Below are 15,000 nucleotides of genomic sequence, written 5' to 3'. Positions count from 1 at the left end.
CTCTCACTAAGTGCAGGCATGCAGGAAGAACAATGAAAACAATCAGAACTGAAGAGATGGAATTTCTGGAATTTCCAGAAACCACATGGTGGGGATCTAGTGCCCTCTTCTGGTGACAGGGAAGACATCAGAGATTTCGGTTCTTGTGCTCCTGAGACCTACCCCCGACATGGCAGCAGCTCATAAGTGATTGTAAATCCAGTTTCACGCCGCTGCATGTAAAATAAAGTTAAATACATCATAAAAATATTTTTTAAAAATTGAAAATTAAACTTAGTTCTACACAACTGGAAAGACTGTCTCGAATCTAAGTAAAGTAAAGTGTTCTGAAATCGGATACGTTCCGTGCCCCACCCCCCACAGGGACACATTTGGTGCAGACCAAGAGATACAAACAAAATTTGAAATAAAGCGTCATGTACAAGAAATTAACAGAACGAGATACTAAATGCTGAGCCAGGGTGTGGTGGTGCAGACCTTTCATTCTATCATCCAAGAGACAGAGGCAGGTGTTCCTCTGTGAATCCCAGGCTTCATAGAGAGGCCCTCATTCCAAATTTAAAACATATATAAAAGTTAAACAAAAAAAAAGAAAGAAGGAAGGAAGGAAGGAAGGAAGGAGGGAGGGAAGGAAGAAAGGAAAGAAGCAGACATTATGAACCGTCTCCTTGTTTCGAGAAACTTGACCATGGGAGTGTTGGACCTAGGAGACAGTGCACGAGTCTTGTGTTCTAACTTGGTAGATGAGTCTGCATTTTAACTCACTGATGTTCTTCTTCCTGTGTCTCCTAAGTGCTAGGATAATAGGTTTCCCTAATTCTTGAATGGCATACTGAAAGTATTTCTTTCTACTGAGTTTGCATTTGAGTTTTTTAAAATCCATGCCTATTTTATTTATTTATTCATTTATTTTTGGTTTTTCAAGACAGGGTTTCTCTGTAGCTTTGGAGCCTGGGCTGGAACTAACTCTTGTAGACCAGGCTGGCCTCAAACTCACAAAGATTCACCTGCCTCTGCCTCCTGAGTGCTGGGATTAAAGGCGTGTACCACCACCACCTGGCTTTACTTGTTTCTTTTATTTATTTTTGTTAAGCTCTACATTTGTCTCTGCTCCCCCTCCCTGCCTCTCCTCTCCTCTTCAACCCCCTCCCAAGGTTCCCATGCTCCAAGGAGATCTTGTCTTTTTCTACTACTCATGTAGATTAGATCTATATATGTCTCTCTTAGGGTCCTCGTTGTTGTCTAGGTTCTCTGGGATTGTGATTTGTGAGCTGTTTTTTTTTTATTTTATGTTTTATTTTTTTGTTTGTTTGTGTTTTTGTTTTGATTTTTGAGTCAAGGCAGGGTTTCTCTGTTGCTTTGGATCCTGTCTTTGGAACTAGTTTGAGGCTGGCCTCAAAACTATCCCAGAGATCCACCAGCCTCTTCCAGATATGGAACCCTTCCCTTTGAATGTTTTCATCTTTTTGAGTTCAAAAGCCACCCCATAAACAATTTCCAGAAACCACGTGGTGGGAATCAAGTGCCCTCTTCTGTTGACAGGGCCTAGAAATGCCTATTTACTGCACTCTTGTTGGAGCTGGGAAAGACTACCTTCTTGCTGAAGTTGAAAAATTGTTGAATTTAGTCATTTTCAGGTTCCTTAGAAAAAAACAAAGCAAAACAAAACCAAAAGCCCCTTCTTTGTTTTATTTCACGTTTTAACTGGATTTTTTTTTTGAGACAGGACCTGTCTTTTTATTTATGTTTCAGACAAACTATTACACTACATGGTCCAGCACTTCTTTCTGAACACTGCTGCTGCAAATACAATCTTAAAAGAAAAACTAAAATTAAAATAAATGACCTGGCATAAAAAGAGAAAAAAAAATAAAAACTGCCTTTGTTTTCTTTTCTTTTCTTTCTTTTCTTTCTTTCTTTCTTTCTTTCTTTCTTTCTTTCCTTCTTTTATTAATTTTTGAGGCATGGTTTCTCTGTATAACAGCCCTAGCTGTCCTGGAACTCACTTTACAGACCAGGCTGTCTTCTTGGTGACATTCTGTTTTTTTTTTCTTGGTTCCTATCTGTAAGTTCACATTCTCTCTCTCTCTCTCTCTCTCTCTCTCATTTTATTTATTTTTTTGTTTGGTTTTGTGTTTTGCTTTACAAGACAGGGTTTCTCTGTTGCTTTGGAGACTTTTCTTGGAACTAGCTCCTTTCTTGTAGACCAGGCTGGCCTAAAACTCCCAGAGATCCTGCCTCTGTCAAATATGGAGCCAGTGCCCTTAAATGCCTTCATCTGTTGAGGTCAAAAGCCACCCTATCTACACACACACACACACAGACACACAGACACACAGACACACACACACACACACACTTAATTTAAATTAAGTCCCACAGAACTAGAAATACTGTCTCAATTTAAAGTAAAATAAAATGTAAAAGAGTGCAGTGCTAAGTGCAGTTATGAAAATGTTTTAAAATATGACACCTTCCCTGTCTCCCCCACATACAGAAGGCACATCGAGAGATTTAAATAGAATTTGAAATTGGCCGGGCAGTGGTGTCTCATGCCTTTATTCCCAGCACACAGGAGGCAGAGGCAGGTGAATCCCTGGGAGTTAGAGGCCAGCCAGGGCTTCAAGAAAGGAGCTAGTTCCAAGAACAGCTAGGACTGTTATGCAGGGAAACCCAGTCTCGAAAAACAAAACAAAACAAAATTGAAATTAAACTACATGTACAAGAATTTAATTGAACAACATACGAAACACAAAGCTGGGTTGCTGTGGTACACCCCTTTTCTTCTATCATCTAAGAGACAGAGGCAGGTGGCCCTCCTTGAATTGGAGACAGGTTGTATAGAAAAGACCCCATACCAAATTACAAAAATGTATACATGTTGAACCAAAAGAAAAAAAAAGAAAGAAAGAAAGAAAGAAAGAAAGAAAGAAAGAAAGAAAGAGAAAAGAAAGACAGAAGATTAAAAGCAAGAAAATGAAAAAACCACGGAACAAAGGAAGGCAGTGCTGGGGGCCTGGTTGGTGGTTGAGAAGGGAGCCCTGGCCTAGTTACATCCTCTGCCATGTCTGCTGTGACCCCAGCACCCCATTCCTCAGGAGCTGTAAAGGGTCTGAGAATAAAATGACCTTTTTTTATTTTTTTCTGTCTGAAGTGAAAATGTTCTAAACAAACAATTCACTGTGTCAATATTCCTGGAAATGATGTCCAAGTCGGAATTTTTCGTAGCATTTCATGGCTGTTTTAATTTTCTCTGCATCTCATCATGTCTTTCTCTAAGCAGGCCCAGGAACGATAAGAGCCTGTAGCTGATCTAGGAGATCGCCCATGGCAGGGGCCCTGGCCTCCACTCCTGTCCCCTGAGGGCACGGGGTAGGCGTGGGACTCCAGATTTTACAGACTAGGAATATTCAAGGTCGCCAGCCCTTCCTAACAGCCAGAACTCCTTGCTGAACCAGTCAAGGGTGAGGCTACAACTTGATCGGTCTGCTTAGGTATACATATTTTTGTTACCGTTGTTTTTGGAAAAGGTATCCAAGTGGGAATTTTTCCATGACTGTTTTGGTTTTCTCACACTTGGACTTTTAGTTTGAGAAGTGGGGTGTGGGGCTGTACAAACACAACTGTGAAAAAGATCCCCAAGAAAGGAAGCAAGTGGTTGTTATGGTGAAATGTCTTTGAAAGGCATTCAGGTGGCAAGAAACTGCCTTTGTTGCCTCCCTCCCTCCCTCCCCCACCCCCCAGTTCCTCCCTCTTAACAAGTCATAATTGTGGCAGCCCCTTGGCCCACATAGTCCTTTCACTGTTCCTGATTGATCAGACACACTCTTTGTTTTATTTTTTAATTTTTGAATTGTGGTTGAAGTCAATGAATTGAGCTCTTAGATTATTATTATTATTATTATTATTATTATTATTATTATTATTATTATTATTAGTGGTTTTTCTACCTTGGGGTTCCCTGTGTATCCTTGTTTGCCCTGGAACTCACTTTATAGACAAGGCTGGCCTTAGACTCACACAGATCTAGCTGCCTCTGCCTCTACCTCTGCCTCCTAAACACACTTCTTTTTCAAGACAGGGTTTCTCTGTGTCTGTCATTTGCCTGTCCTGAAACTCACACTGCAAAACAAGGTAGCCTCAAACTCACAGCAATCTGTCTGCCTCTGTCTCTCCTGATCTGAGGGCCGAGAACTGAGAATAAAGAAATGCACTGCCACCATTACCCAGATGGATATTTTTTTTTCCAATGGTGGGCAATGGGACTTATAAATTTTCTCAAAGGACTGAGATCACTGTGTGCCAGGTGTTCTGTAAGGGTGTTTTTTTGTTTGTTTGTTTGAGGGAATTCTCTCTCTCTCTCTCTCTCTCTCTCTCTCTCTCTCTCTCTCTCTCTTTCCTCTCTCTCTCCCTCTCTTTCACTCTCTCTCTTTCGCTCTAGATCTTTGCTTTGTCCCATTCCTCATGGGAACTTCTCTGTTTTTCTTGAATTTTTTCCCCTCAGTCTGTCTTTCACATTTCGTTTCTTTTCCTTTCTTTTCTTTTCTTTTCCTTTCTTTTTTTCTTTTCTTTTGAACCCTCTCACCCTTGACAGGAGCCTAAAGGTTTATGGTATCTTTCTTTGCATGTATAGCTGGAGAATCTGGAGACACTGCATTCAAATCATGGATGGTGCTCTAGAGGCTAGGAGACAGAAAAAGAAATGGACCTTGAAAATATGCCTCATGGTGTCTACCATCTTGTTGAGGTCAGCTCTCATGGTGGTTACCAAAGGCAGCCTTCTAAAAGCTTTCATCTTGGTGAAGTTAACAGCCATGCTGTCTTGTCTGCAAAGGGCCTTCACTAAAATAGTTTGAATTGTAATCCCCCCCACATATACATAAACATAGACACAGACACACACACACAGACACACACAGACACACACAGACACACACACACACACACGCACACACGCACACAGGCACACACTCTCACACACGCACTCACGGGGATAGACATGGGAACACTGAGAAAAACAAATAAAATCTGAAGTTAAACTCAATGTACGAGAGAGTCAGAAATCACAAAATAAATGAAATAAAACAATGCTACGGGGTGGTCTCATATAGAACTGTCATGCATTTGGCAAAGAAATACTGCCAGGGGATTTTGATTTTTAATGTTATTCATGTCCTCTTCATGGACAAGGAAAGTATCAGAAGTGCAGAGATGGAATTTCTGAAATTACCAGAAACCACAGGGTGGAGATCTAGTGCACTCTCTTGGTGAATGGAAGTGGGTGCAGAGAGAGTGCTCATGCATTAAAATAATACAGTATTCTTTTTCCTAAATTAAAGAAACAAACAAGGGCTGAAGAAATAGCTCAGAGTTTAAGAGAACTGGCTCTTCTTCCAGAGGTCCTGAGTTCAATTTTCAGGAGAGATATCTCAGTTCAATTCCCAGCACCCACATGGCAGCGCATAAGTGATTGTAAATGCTGTTCCTGGGTGATCTGACACCCTCACACCATTGCACATGTAATGAAATTAAGTAAATCACAAACATTTCTTCTCTCTGGCTTTGGAGCCTGTCCTGGAAGTAGCTTTTGTAGAATAGGCTGAGAACCAGGAATAAAAGAATGCGCCGCCACCACCACCCAGCTAGATGGTTTTAATTTTTAGAATGGTGGGCAATGAGACTTATAAATGAGGCTGAGGTGGTTTTCTCACAGGACTGAAGTGAATGCTCTCTCTCTCTCTCTCTCTCTCTCTCTCTCTCTCTCCCATTCTAGATCTCTATTTTGTCCCACTCCTCATGTTTTCTCTTTTTCTTGATTGTTTCCTTCAGTCTGCCTTTCACATGTATTAAACTCAATGTGCGTGGAGAGAGAAACCAAATATGAGATTCAAAATACAGCCAGGGTTGGCAGGTAGTGGAGCAGGCCTTTGACTCTGGCACTTCATTCAACCTGATTTGTTGGTTTTTTTTTTTCTTGACTTCTCTGTAAACATTCTTGTTGGAATTGAGAAATTGCTGATTTGAACTCAGGCAATTTCATGTAATAGTCCTGACTGTCCTGGAACTCACTTTTAAAGATCAGGCTATCTGTTTGTTTTTGTCTTGTTTTCTTATTTTCTATCTGTAAAACACCATTGAAGAGCTTGGTGGCTCTTCCTGAAGAAGTGAGTTCCATTCCCAAGACCCACATGGCAGCAGCACATAAGTGACTGTAAATCCAGTTTCAGGATGATCTGACACATTCATGCCACTGCACGTAAAATAAAGTTAAATAAACCATAAAAAATTCTTTAATGCTGGAGAGATGATTCAGCAGTTAAGAGCATTGCCTGCTTTTCCAAAGGTCCTGAGTTCAATTCCCAGCACCCAGATGGCAGCACATAAGTGATTGTAAATGCAGTTCCGGGGTGATCTGACACCCTCACACCATTGCACATATAATGAAGTTAAGTAAATCACAAACTTTTCTTCTCTCTGGCTTTGGACCCAGTCCTGGAAGTAGCTCTTGTAGAATAGGCTGAGAACCGGGAATAAAGGAATGCGCCGCCGCCACCACCCAAGTAGATGGTTTTAATTTTTAGAATGGTAGGCAATGAGACTTATAAATTTCTTCAAAGGACTGAGGTGGTTTTCTCACAGGACTGAGGTGAATGCGCTCTCTCTCTCTCTCTCTCTCTCTCTCCCTCTCTCTCCCATTCTAGATCTCTGTTTTGTCCCACTCCTCATGTTTTCTCTTTTTCTTGATTGTTTTCTTCAGTCTGCCTTCACATGTATTAAACTCAATGTACGTGGAGAGAGAAATCAAATATGAGATTCAAAATACAGCCAGGGTTGGCAGGTAGTGGAGCAGGTCTTTGACTCTGGCACTTCATTCAACATGATTTTTTTTTCTTGACTTCTCTGTAAACATTCTTGTTGGAGTTGAGAAATTGCTGATATGAATTCAGTCAATTTCAGGTAATAGCCCTGCCTTGGCTGTCCTGGAACTCACTTTTAAAGATCAAGCTATCTGTTTGTTTTTGTTTTGTTTTTTTTTGTGTTCTATCTGTAAATCACCATCTCTTCTCTTGAATGTGTTCACCTTGGTAAAGTCAAAGGCCACCCCACAGACACACAGAGTCACCCACACACACACACACACACACACACACACACACACACACACACACACACACACAGAGAGAGAGAGAGAGAGAGAGAGAGAGAGAGAGAGAGAGGCACACCTAGAGACACACCAATACATTTGTTAAATTAAAGGAAGGCCTGGAGAGATGGTTTGGTGGCTCTTCCTGAAGAAGTGGGTTCAATTCCTAGGACCCACATGGCAGCAGCACATAAGTGATTGTAAATCCAATTTCTGGATGAACTGACACATTCATGCCACTGCATGTAAAATAAAGTTAAACAAACCATAAAAAATTCTTTAGGGCTGGAGAGATGGCTCAGTGGTTAAGAGCATTGCCTGCTCTTCCAAAGGCCCTGAGTTCAATTCCCAGGAACCACATGCTGGCTCATGAACCATATGTAATGAGGTCTGGATCCCTTTTCTGGCCTTCAGGCATACACAGAGACAGAATATTGTGTACATAAATAAATAAATATTAAAAAAATAAAAAAACCCACAAATCTTTTTAAAAAATTTGGAATTAAACTAAGTTCTACACAACTGGAAAGACCGTCTCAAAGCAAAGTAAAATAAAATGTTCTGAAATAAGACACCTTCCATGCCCCACCCCACACAGGGAAACACTTGGTGCAGACCAAGAGAGATGAACAAAATGTGAAATTAAACTAAATGTACAAGAAATTAACAGAACGTGATACTAAACACTGAGCCGGGGTGTGGGGATGCACTCCTTTCATTCTTTCATCCAAGAGACATAGAAACTCGTTTTGATGTACATTTCTCTGATGACTAAGGATGTTGACCATTTTCTTCAGTGTCTGTCAGCCATTTTAGATTCCTCCATTGAGAGTTCTCTGTTTAGGTCTGTACTCCATTTTGTCAATTGGATTCTTTGTTCTTTAGATGACCAATTTCTTGAGTTCTTTGTATATTGTGGAGACCAGACCTCTGTCTGATGTGGGGTTAGTGAAGATCTTTTCCCATTGTGTAGGCCGTCGTTTTGTCTTGTTGGCCATGTCGTTTGCTTTGCAGAAGCTTTTCAGTGTCAGGAGGTCTCCTGTATTCATTTTGTTTCTCTCGGTGTCTGTGCTACTGGGGTTATATTTAGGAAGCGGTCTCCTGTGTCAATGTGTTCAAGTGCATTTGATATTTTGATATCCATATTTTTTTATTGTGGATGAAGTCAATTATTTGAACTCTCAAATATTTTTATTGTTATTATCTGTTTGTTTATTTGTGGTTTTTCAACTTAGGGTTTCCTTGTGTATCCTTGTATGCCCTGGAACTCACTTTGTAGACAAGACTGGCCTCAGACTCACAGAGATCCATCTGCCTCTGCCTCCTAGTGCAGGGATTAAAGGCATGCACTGAACACCATTTTTTTTAAACAGAATTTATCTGTGTCATTTTGCCTGTCCTGAATCTCAGTCTGCAGAACAAGGTAGCCTTACACTCGCAGTGACCTGCCTGCCTTGGGCTCCCTGATCTCTGAGGTGTTTTATCATCTCTCTGAGTCTCTGCCTGGCTATCAATTTATCTATTAGTTTACTTATTTTTTTGTTGTTGTTGTTATTTTCTGAGACAGGGATTCTCTCTGGCTTTGGAGTCTGTCCTGGATTCAGACCTGGTCACAGCTGTACCTGAAACAGTGAGGCCTCTTGCAGGGAATCCACAGAGCCTCTGCCCATGGCTCTCCAGGAGAATCCACTCTCTCCCTTTCCCCCAGCCCCAGCCAGGGCTGCCGGCTACATCTCAGGCAGGCATAGGTGGCGGGCACTCTGACTATCCAGGATGTGACAGGCACAGACACACAGAGAAGCAGGGAGGAGTGTTACCCACTCTCTCACTAAATACAGGCAAGCAGGAGGAACAATGAAAACAATCAGAACTGCAGAGAATTTCCAGAAACCACATGGTGGGGATCTAGTGCCCTCTTCTGGTGACAGGGAATACATCAGAGATTTGGATTCTTGTGCTCCTGAGACCTACCCCAATGTAATACTGACAATGCCCTATTAGACCCTATATATCACATATAGGCTTGCTTGATATCACACACGTACACTGTCTGCGTTGCTGCCTGCCCACCTTCCTCTGTGACCCCTGGGAGAGAGCCTGGTACCATCAGAAGACAGAAGATGGGGTTTGGGTCTCTCTCTCTCTCTCTCTCTCTCTCTCTCTCTCTCTCTTTCTGTCTGTCTCTCATCTATTCTTCCATCTATGTATGCATCTATTGATTTATGTAATAGATTTTTTTGTTTGTTTGTTCTTTTTTTGTGACAGGGTTTCTCTCTAGTTTTTGAGTCAGTCCTGGAACTCGCTCTTGGAGACCAGGCCGCGTGCTGGAACTAAAGGCATGCATCATCACTTCCCGGTTAGAAGCCTTTGTAAAACGTGGGCAATTAGAGCTAAAAATTTCCTCATAGGACTGATTTTACTGTGTGCCAGGGTTAGTGTAGGGCTTTGCTTTAATTTTCTTGAGTGAATCCCCCCCCCACCCCAACACCCGTCTCTTATTGTAGAGCTCTGTTTCATCTTCCATGAGCTCTGAGGGCACTTGGCTTGAGTATGATACACACAGAGACTTACTATTAAGGAAAGTTTAAGATCAAGATCCTTTCCTAACTCTGTGACCTTGCAATAGAGAAGTTTCAAAGGGTGTGCCTACAGCTCCACTGGACTTCTTTGATGGGCCTTTATCTGTTGCCTTTCCTGTAAACATTCTTGTTGGAGTTGGGAAATTGCTGATTTGAACTCGGGCAATTTCATAGAATAGCTCTGGCTGTCCTGGAACTCACTTTTATAGACCAGGCTGACCTTTTGGTGACATTCTATTCTTTTTTTCTTCCTCTTATTTTCTATCTGCAGTCCACATTGGTGTAATGACAGTGCACCTGTATATTCACTGCTCTGATCCTTTCTCTCCTTCCTTCCTTCCTTCCTTCCTTCCTTCCTTCCTTCCTTCCTTCCTTCCTTCCTTTCGTATGTCTGTCCACTCCCGAAAACCCAAAAATGTCTAGCCTCCCAACGCAATTAAAAATAAGTCAATTAAAATAAATAACCTGGCATTTATAAAAGGAGGGAAGGAGGGAGGGAGGAAGGCAGGCAGGCAGTGCTGGGGGCCTGGATGATGGTTGTGAAGGGAGGAGCCCTGGCCTAGTCGTCTCCTCTGCCACGTGTGTCACCCCAGTCAGACCTCAGGAGCCTTCTCTAAAGGGTCTGAGAAGCTGCTTCCATGTTTCTGCCTCTGGGTATTTATTGATCTATTTATTTATTTTTCTGGTTTATGTGGGAGGGGAAGGGGAAGCCGAAGCCTTGTCCTACGGGCTCCATGCTGTCACTCAGTCAGTACTGTCTCGTCAACGCGCGTGTGAGGGCCCGTGTCTGTCATGCCAGCAGCACTCAGAAACTGAAAGTACAAGGATCAGGAGATCATCTTCATCGCGGTGGGAAATAGACCCTCCACCAGAAATCCATCAAACGACCTTTTAATTTTCTCCGTCCTAAGTGAAAATGTTCACAACAGATCCGCATGACCCTATTATTCCTGGAAATGAAATCCAATGGAGATATTTTAAAACACACACACAAACAAACACATTATTCCACGACTGTTTTCGTTTTCTCTGACTCGGTATTTAGTCTGAGAAGTAGGTGCCGGGGGTGTGGGGAGTGGTGTGGAGAAAAAGAACTGCAAGCAAGCAAGCAGGCAAGCAAGCAGGCAAGCAAGCAAGCAAGCAAGCAAGCAAGCAAGCAAGCAAGCAAGTAAGCAGTGGCCAAGGTGAAGTCTATGTCTTTGAAAGGAGACTCGGATGGCAGGAGACTGCCTGCCATGGCCACCTCCCTCCCTCCCTCGGTCCTCGGTCTCCCTCAGTCCCTCGGTCTCTCCCTCTCACCGTGCTCTAAGTGTCGCAGCCCCTCGACTGGCCCACTTAATACTGTCACTGATCGTGGAGACGCACTCTTTGTTTCCCGTGAGCCTCCCTCCCTCCCTCCCTCCCTCTCCACGAGGGAGAGCGATTGGCCTGTTTTCCTAGCTAGCTGCCTGTGGTCTCGGTTCCTCCTTTCGTTTTCGTAGCCTGAGCGTCCGTGGCTCCTCCCGAACGTCCGTCCCGGCCAGCCCGCGTTCACCCATGTTCGGGGATGGGGTGTGGGGGAACCGACGACGGGGAGTCCCCTGCCCTGTCGTGGGTGCGTGTCACCTCCGGGCGTGAGCGTGGGAGGACACTCTGTCGCGCCAGAGAAGGCTCGCGCGCCGCGGCCGAGCGAGCGAGCGAGAGCGAGCGAGCGAGCGAGCGAGCGATCTCTGTCGGTCGGGTGGGTCGTCGGGCGCCACCTAGCGGTGTTGGCCGTTTTGTGCAACGCTCCTGGTCCTCGGTCGCCGACAAGGAGGGCGAAGTGGCTTTTGTGAGGCGGAAAGAGTGACGAGAGTCCCGGCTGGCGGGCGGGCGTGTCCCGCGGTCGGTGTCGTGCTTGGGGACGGTCTCTGTGTAGGAGGTTGTGCCGGAAGAGTCGCCTATGGGTGCGTCTGGGATGGAACCGAACGAAAGCCACGGCTGGGGAGGGTGCCGGGAGACTTGAGCGGGTCGACCAGAAGGCTTGAGTCGTTCGCGTCGTCCCACCGCTAGGTGTCGGGTCCGGCCAGGCCCAGGATGGGTGAAGTACCCCGGCTTTCAAAGCTGTCTTTCCCTCGCCTTTTCTCTCTAAGAGAGAGAGAGCCCTGGGTCCCCGGCGACCCGAGGCCGAGAGGGGGCGCTGGTTGATCACGGCTCTTCCCCGCCGCCCGTGCCCGGACTCGTTGGGGGTGTCGGAGCTTTTGATTATTTTCCTCCTTGTCAGAACCCTCGGTCCTCGGTGGCGGGCCTCGCCATCCTGAGGCCGAGAGGAGGCTGTGGTCCCGGCTTTCTCTCCTCCCTGGTCCGGACTCGTTGGGGGTCTCGGAGCTTTATTTATTTATTTATTGATTGATTGATTTATTGATTGATTGATTGATTGATTTATTTATTTATTTTTTCCTCGGTCCTCAGCGGTGGGCCTCGCCATCCTGAGGGCGAGAGGAGACTGTGGTCTCGACGGCTTTCTCGCCTCCCTGGTCCGTACTCGTTGGGTGGCCTCGGAGCATTTTTTTCTTTTTTTTCTTTTGTTTTTCTCCTTGCCAGAACTCTCGGTCCTCAGAGGCGGGCCTCGTCGTCTCGAGGCCGAGAGGAGGCTGCGGTCACGGCTTCTCTGTTCTCTGTTCACTGGTCCCCGGTTTCCTGTACCGTCAGGTATTTTTTTTTTCTTGCCCTGCTCCATCCCTAGCGGCTGGTCGCAGGGTCCTCGGCCGGGAGGAGGCTGGGCGCCCGGCTTTGTGGCATGTCCACCTCGCTCTCTCGGTCCTTTCATGGTCATGAGGTCGACCAGTTGTTCCTTTGAGGGTCGGTTCTCTTGTTTATGGGGACATTTTTGGGACATGTCACCCAGCCTCACTTTCAGGAGTCCCCTGTGGTCTGTGAATTGCTCCCTGTACCTGGTGTCATTCTTCTAGTGGTTGCTATCTGTCCTTATTGTACCTGCAGATAGGTGCTGACACGCTGTCCTTGAAGTGGGTGACATGAAAGGACTCTGTAGGTTGCGGTCTCTTCCGAGCCTCGCTGGGTCGTTTTTCCCGTTTAACCCAACCTACGTGGCGTGTCAGGCGTTCCCGCTTCGTGGTTGTCACCCGTGCAGTTTGGATGGTGGGACTTGCCTCCCGGTGCTCTTCCCTTACCGTCCCGGTGTTTTTTTTTTTTTTTTTCCAAGTTTCTTTTGGGGATCAGATGGAGCTCCCGAGTCTCCACGGACTGGGTGGGTCCCCTGTGTGCCTCCCGAGTGCACTGTTTTCTCCACCCCCAGGTTATGGAGCTCCCGAGTCTCCATGAGGCCTTGGGGGGAAGGGTGAACCAGCCCGGCCTTCTGCTGCCTGCTTTTATGTGCCTCCCGAGTGCACATACCGCTTCTTCCCCACGACCACCACCATTGTGTTTGGTTTTGAAGGTGGAGGTGTGAAGGGTTTTTTTTCCCCCCCATCCCCAGGTTGGGGAGCTCCCGAGTCTCCATGAGGCCTTTGGGGGGAAGGGTGACCCAGCCCGGCTTTCTGCTGCTTGCTTATGTGCCTCCCGAGTGCACACCTTTTCTTCCCCCGTGGCTGGCCCACTCCACTCCGCTTTTTTTTTTTTTTGGTTTCGGAGGTGGTGTGTGAAGGGTTTTCTTTTTTGTTTCTTAGGTGGCGTGTGAAGGGTTTTCTTTTTTGTTTCGGAGGTGGTGTGTGAAGGGTTTTCTTTTTTTTTTTTCTTTCCTTTCGGGGATCAGCAGGCGGTGGAGCTCCCGAGTCTCCACGGACTGGGTGGGTGTCCCCAGTCCCCTGTTCCCGTGTGCCTCCCGAGTGCACTTTTTTCCCATCCCCAGGTTGTGGAGCTCCCGAGTCTCCATGAGGCCTTTGGGGGAAAGGGTGACCCAGCCCGGCTTTCTGCTGCTTGCTTATGTGCCCCCCGAGTGCACACCTTTTCTTCCCCCGTGGCTGGCCCACTCCACTCCGCTTTTTTTTTCTGGTTTCGGAGGTGGTGTGTGAAGGGTTTTTTTTTTTTTTTTTTTTTTGGTGGCAGTCGGTCGGGTCTGTGGTGCCCTCTCGCTCGCTTCTCCCCGGTTCCGCTTGTCGATCGATGTGGTGCTCTCGCCCTGTGTTCATTCGGGTCGGAGGCCTAAGCCGCGCCAGGCGAGGGACGGACATTCATGGCGAATGGCGGCCGCTCTTCTCGTTCTGCCAGCGGGCCCCGCGTCTGTCCTCCCCACCTTTGACTGGTGGTGTGTGGAAGGCAGGGGTGCGGTCTCTCCGGCACGAGCCCTGTGAAAGCCCCCCGCACTCCCCGCTGTGGTTCGTGGGGGCTCCCGTGAGGCGCATCAGGGGCTCCGGCGTCTGCCCCCCCTCGCGCGTTTCGCTCCGCCCACCGTGTGTGGCCCGTGCGGCCCTCCTCCCTCCGAGCCGGGAGAGGGTTGGCCGATGTGTGCCGCGTCACACGCCCATCCCGAACGGGCTTTGTGTGCGCGCGTCTCGCTCGCGATCCTCGAGGTGCTCCTGGAGCGTTCCAGGCCGATCTTCAGAGGTGCCCGGTACTGAGCGGCGGCGGCGTTTCCCGTTTCTCCGACGTGTGTGCCCTCCCGCGCGCGGTCCGGCCTTCGGCGGTGTTCCTCTGCGAAGGTGTGTGTTCGTGTGGGGGTCGAGGCGAGCGGTAAGAAAGAGGCTCTCTGCGTCCGTCCCCCCCTCCGTGAGCGGGGGACGATGAACCGTCTCTCGCAAGCTCCTGTGAGATCGGGCGAGCGGCCCACCACGCGCTGCCTTCTCCCGTAGGCTTTTGAGCGCCGTGTGGTGGTGTTGAGCTGTCGCGGCCGGCCTTTCTGTTCTTCTCACCGTTCGAGGTGGGTTTTAATGGTAAACGATTAGAATGCCTCCCCGTCCGGTGCAGAGCCGGTGGGTGGTGCCGGAGAGGCCTGGCTCTCGGGGGACCTAGTCTGTAGTTTATGCTTTTTCTCGGTCCGGTCCCCCCTGTCCGCGTTACGCTCGAGAATGCGCCCCCGGAAGGAAAAAGATAAAGAGAAGCCCTTACCGATACCGCAGACCCCTCCCGCCTCGCCACGTTCGAGATCATCGAGCGTCGTTTCCCCCGCTCTTGGGGCTGCCGCGGCCGGGGGCTCGTCGGGCCGGGTCCGTCCCGCCCGCCCTCAGCGAGAAAAGTGCCTTCTCTAGCGATCCGATGAAAGGGCGTGCTTGGGGTCTCCCGTCGGACCCGCCTTGGGTCGCCCCGGCCCGCCCCGTGACCCGCCCGATGCGCGTAGCTCTGGCCGGGTTCCCCTCGCCG

The 15,000-nt window shown here is 47.3% G+C and overlaps 1 protein-coding gene across 1 annotated transcript; it reads right to left on the bottom strand.

The window, feature by feature from the left end:
- Positions 1–10,378: 10,378 nt before the first annotated feature.
- Positions 10,379–12,517, bottom strand: LOC148117032 (uncharacterized). The gene is made up of 3 exons (XM_087903251.1): positions 12,283–12,517; positions 11,023–12,015; positions 10,379–10,673 (listed from the first exon to the last, which is right to left on the bottom strand). Exons 1-3 carry the CDS (start codon positions 12,515–12,517, stop codon positions 10,630–10,632), a joined length of 1,272 nt encoding a protein of 423 aa, XP_087759377.1. The 3' UTR covers positions 10,379–10,629.
- Between the last annotated feature and the right edge of the window lie 2,483 nt (positions 12,518–15,000).

This window comes from Myodes glareolus, unplaced genomic scaffold, assembly GCF_982192425.1.
Source record: "Myodes glareolus unplaced genomic scaffold, mMyoGla1.1 HAP1_SCAFFOLD_187, whole genome shotgun sequence".
In the NCBI taxonomy this organism is placed as follows: Eukaryota; Metazoa; Chordata; class Mammalia; order Rodentia; family Cricetidae; genus Myodes; species Myodes glareolus.
Note: the sequence above shows the minus strand (reverse complement) of the source record. Positions and strands in the feature narration are given on the sequence as shown.